This window comes from Muscardinus avellanarius (genome assembly GCF_963383645.1).
Source record: "Muscardinus avellanarius genome assembly, chromosome: X".
Classification (NCBI taxonomy): domain Eukaryota; kingdom Metazoa; phylum Chordata; class Mammalia; order Rodentia; family Gliridae; genus Muscardinus; species Muscardinus avellanarius.
In genome coordinates, this window is record NC_137792.1 from 110176990 (window position 1) to 110181942 (window position 4953).

The 4953-nt window shown below is 52.7% G+C and overlaps 1 protein-coding gene across 1 annotated transcript; it reads left to right on the forward strand.

Annotated features, from left to right (window-relative positions):
• Positions 1-601: 601 nt before the first annotated feature.
• Positions 602-1453, forward strand: GJB1 (gap junction protein beta 1; the record flags this gene model as incomplete). Its single annotated transcript, XM_080718618.1, has 1 exon — positions 602-1453. The coding sequence occupies one exon, from the start codon at positions 602-604 to the stop codon at positions 1451-1453; it is 852 nt and encodes a 283-aa protein (XP_080574744.1).
• Between the last annotated feature and the right edge of the window lie 3500 nt (positions 1454-4953).

Genomic DNA, 4953 nt, shown 5'->3' on the forward strand with positions numbered 1-4953 from the left:
CAGGCTGGGTGTCCGGCGCTGGGACACAAGTGCTCTGTGTGGAGGGTGGGCGGAAGTCAGAGCGTTTGATCTGAATTCTAAAGGGCGTTGTTCAGAGCCCCACAAAGCTCCCATTGTGCAGACACTGGGTATAAAGCAGCATATGACTCCCCAGCACCGGGCAGCGATGAATTGGGACGCAGGCGCGGACCCAAGGACCACTCCCCCTACACAGACATGAGACCATAGGGGACCTGTCTGGGTGGCCTCAGGGATAGGCGCTCCCCAAGGTAATGGCTCCTGCTGGAGTTCAGGGGATGGGGAAGCAGAGGGGTTGACTGAGAACAGAACAAGATGGGCCTGTGGAAGAAAGGGGCCAGGAGCAGAAAGAATGTCGGATGAATGCGAAGAAGGGGGATGGGGCTTAGGGAGGTCAAGTGGCTTGAACGAGGAGGAGGAGAGGCTGGCAAGGGAGAAGGAGGATGCCGAGAACCGTGACTATCTTTGCTTTCCTGCCGCTGGGTCTTGTTCGAGGTGGGGGTCGGGGCCACTGGCGCCAGGCTGCCCGCCCCAGCTTCCTCACTGTTCCCACCTCGTGTTTTGCAGGCGTGAATGAGGCAGGATGAATTGGACGGGTCTGTACACGTTGCTCAGTGGCGTGAACCGGCATTCGACAGCCATTGGCCGAGTATGGCTGTCGGTCATCTTCATCTTCAGGATCATGGTGCTGGTGGTGGCCGCCGAGAGCGTGTGGGGTGACGAGAAATCCTCCTTCATCTGCAACACCCTCCAGCCTGGCTGCAACAGCGTCTGCTACGATCACTTCTTCCCCATTTCCCACGTGCGCCTGTGGTCCCTGCAGCTCATCTTAGTTTCCACCCCGGCGCTCCTTGTGGCCATGCACGTGGCTCACCAGCAACACATGGAAAAGAAAATGCTGCGGCTGGAGGGCCACGGGGACCCCCTGCACCTGGAGGAGGTGAAGCGGCACAAGGTGCACATCTCAGGGACCCTGTGGTGGACCTATGTCATCAGCGTGGTGTTCCGGCTGCTGTTCGAGGCCGTCTTCATGTACGTCTTCTATCTGCTCTACCCCGGCTACGCCATGGTGCGGCTGGTCAAGTGCGAAGCCTACCCCTGCCCCAACACGGTGGACTGCTTCGTGTCCCGCCCCACCGAGAAAACCGTCTTCACCGTCTTCATGCTAACCGCCTCCGGCATCTGCATCATCCTCAATGTGGCCGAGGTGGTATACCTCATCATCCGGGCCTGCGCCCGCCGAGCCCAGCGCCGCTCCAATCCGCCCTCCCGCAAGGGCTCGGGCTTCGGCCACCGCCTCTCACCTGAATACAAGCAGAATGAGATCAACAAGCTGCTGAGCGAGCAGGACGGCTCCCTGAAAGACATACTGCGCCGCAGCCCGGGCAGCGGGGCTGGGCTCGCTGAGAAGAGCGACCGCTGCTCAGCCTGCTGATGCCGCCCGCCGCAGCCAGCGTACCAGGCAACCTCCCCTCCGGCCCCCCACCCTGCCTCGGCCCGCCCCTCCGCCCTGCTGGTGCACAGGCCTCTGCCTGCTAGGGCTTACTCCATCGAAACCTTCCCTCCCTCGCCCCCTCCCTCCCTCGCCCTTCCTCCCAGAGCCTTCTGTCTGAGGACCTGGAAGGGTGGGCAGCTGGAGACCACCCCTACACCAGTGCTGGAGGTTAGGGAGGGTGCAGGCAGCTCCTGTCTCTTGTACCCCTTCCTCTCCCCTCTTCCTCTCCCTGGGACTACCGGGGATGAGAGATTGGATGCTCTGACAGCATCTCCAAATATGAAACTAATCTTAACCCTGTGCTGTCAGACACCCCGTTTCTGGAGTCCCATCAGTGAGGGGGTGTGGGCAGGCGGAGTGCGGGAGGGGTGCTGTGGACATGTGGGTGGAGAAGGGAGGGGAGCAAGGGCAAGAAAAGGGGGACGGAGCTTGTCTGCTGGCCACAAGGAGGAGGACCTGTCTGGGGTGAGGGAGGCAGGGAGGGAGAAGCAGTCAGATAAATTGGAGTGGGGGTTGTTCAGGGCTACTCCTGTCTCTGGTCCCTAAGGCCTCCCTCTGCCTGAAATGTTACACATTAAACAGGATTTTACAGTAAATCAAGAGGTGGCTTGTGTGTTTGTCCAAGTTCTTTCTCCTCCAACCTCTGACCTTCCCCTGGATGAGCTGGCCTTGGCTTAGCTATTTTGCTGATGGAAAAAAAAAAAAGGAGCCCAAGAAAGAGTGACTTAGTTGCAAATGAAACTGCTGCTCTCAGGACCCCAGCAGACTGCTATTTGTTCTCTTGTTATTTGTCTGGGGTTTTTATTGCTGTTGTTTGTTTGTTTTGTTTTTGTTAGTACTGGGATTGAACCCAGAGGCGCTCAACCTCTGAGCTATACCCTCCCCCAGCGCTTTTTCTTTTGAACAGGGTCTCACTAAGTTGCTGAGACTGGTCTTGAACCTGCAATCTTCCCGTCTCGGTCTCCCAAGTCTTGGCATTACAACAGGCATGAGCCTGGCTTGTTTTTAATTTTTTAAAAGCTTTATAGCGATCTAATTTGCATACCTCCTTCCTGTGATTTTAAAAAATTAAAATGAAAACTCCCTCTGCAGAGACGGGAAATGATAGAGAATTTTCTTATGAGAAAGAGAAGGGGGGCATACATTCCCTGCATACTTGGGGAGGGGCCTTCCCCATACTTCTAGGAAAGATGTTTCCTTATACCCTGAAAATTCAGCATTCCTTGCAAACTGACGCCCCAGTAGTCCACCATTCAGGTTACTCGAGGACTCCGACCACTTTCCTCTAGACATAGCCCCTCATCCCATACTCCTCCTAGTTTCCTTCCCTCAACTGACTTCTTTTCTCCTTCCTTCCTTCATTCGTTCATCCTCCTCCTTTTTCCTCCTCTTTTTCCTCCTTTTTCTTTTTGTTTTGGACTGGGGATTGAACCCAGGGGCATTTGGCCCCCAAGCCACACACCCAGGCTTTTTCCTTTTTCCTTTTGAAACAGGGTCTGGCTAAGTTGCTGAGGCTGGCCTCCAACCTTTGATCTTCCTTTCCCAGCCTCTCAAATAAATACTGAGGTTACAGGTGTAAGTCACCATGCCTAACCCCCTCCGTTGATTTTTTTGGCATTAATGGCGGTGGAACCCAGGGGCCCCAGGGGCATTCTGCCTCTGAGCTACACCCCCAGCCCTATATTTTATTCTTTATTTTGAAACAGGGTCTCACTGAGTTGCAAAAGGCCTCTCTAAGTAGCTGAGGCTGTCTGCAAACTGCAGTCCTCCTGTCTCAGCCTCCCGAATGCTGGGATTACAAGCGTGCGCCACCACGTCTGGCTCTATTTTTTTTATTCTTTATTTTGAAACAGGGTCTCACTGAGTTGCAAAGGGCCTCACTAAGTAGCTGAGGCTGTCCGCGAACCGTGATCCTCCGGTCTCAGCCTCCCAAATGCTGGGATGACAAGCGTGCACCACCATGTCCGGCTCCTTAGTTGATTTCTGAATCAAATGTCCCCCAAACCCAGAAACGCTGCCACCACCACCACCACAAGTCAAACGTCACAGCAGCAGTTTCCTCATCAATCACCCTTCCTGTAAGTGGTGGCTGGAAAAGCCCCAGGTTGGGACTTGAAAAAGCCAGATTCAAGTCCTGGTTGTGCCATTTATTAATAAAGCATGTCCTTCCCCGGGCCTGTTTCTTGTAAGCAACCCAGGGTCGGCCTAGCACATTTCTAAGTTCCATTCACACTGCGCTTCTGGAGTTCCTTAAAGACTCCTCCGAGCCAGGTGGGGTGATGCACACTTGTAATTCCAGTGCTTGGAAAGCTAAGGGAGCTTCGCAGGTTCGCGTCCAGACTCGGCTACTTAGGCACTCCACAACTTAGGGAGATCCTGTTTCAAAATAAAAAAAATAGCCCGGGCGTGGTGGCGCACGCTTGTAATCCCAGCACTTGGGAGTCTGAGACAGGAGGATCGTGCAGGTTCGAAGCCAGCCTCAGCTACTTAGTGAGGCTCTCAGCAACTTAGTGAGACCCTGTTTCCAAATAAAGTATAAAATAGGTCTGGGAGTATAGCCCGGAGGTAGAAAGCCCCTGGGTTCCAGTACCACCAAAAAAAAAAAATAATAATAATAATAATAAAAGAATAAAAAACAGGGCTGGTTTTGTATCTCAGAGTTAGAGTGCCCTGGGTTCCGTTCCCAGTATCTCAAAATAAAAAAATAGGCTGAGAGCCGGGCGTGGTGGCACACGCTTGTAATCCCAACATTCGGAAGGCTGAGACCGGAGGATCACGGTTTGCAGACAGCCTCAGCTACTTAGTGAGGCCCTCTGCCACTCAGTGAGACTCTGTTTCAAAATAAAGAATAAAAAATAGGGCTGGGGGTGTAGCTTGAAGGTCGAATTCCTCTGGGTTCCATCCCCAGTACTGCAAAAAAATAAATAAATAAATAAAATACATAAAAAGGGCGGAGTGTAGCTCAGAGGTAGAAGCGCCCCTGTGTTCAATCACCAGTATCAAAACTAAAAACAAACAAAAGGGCCCCTTAGAGTAAAGTTTCTACCATAGCAAGTCCCCCACCCTCAGTTTCTCTGCCTCGTCACAGGAGAAAGCATGTGCCACCCGCGCTCAGCCCAGGTGGCCTCAAGTGGGGAGTAGAGTAGAAAGAAAGAGGACACCAGGTGTGAGCTCGTCGAAAGGATTCTCTCCCTTGAAACAGAGAAAGCAAGGAATGTTACTCCTTCGAAGAACAGGAGCAAGAAGATGTTCTTTTCCACCACATTTCACAGCCCCTGAGAGAGAGCTTCTGGTCTCTTTATTTTTTTTTTATGTTTTTTTTGTTTTGTTTTGTTTTTTTGGTGGTACTGGGGGTGGAACCCAGAGGCTTTCTACCTCCGGGCTATACTCCCAGACCTATTTTATATTTATTTGGAAACAGGGTCTCACTAAGTTGCCGA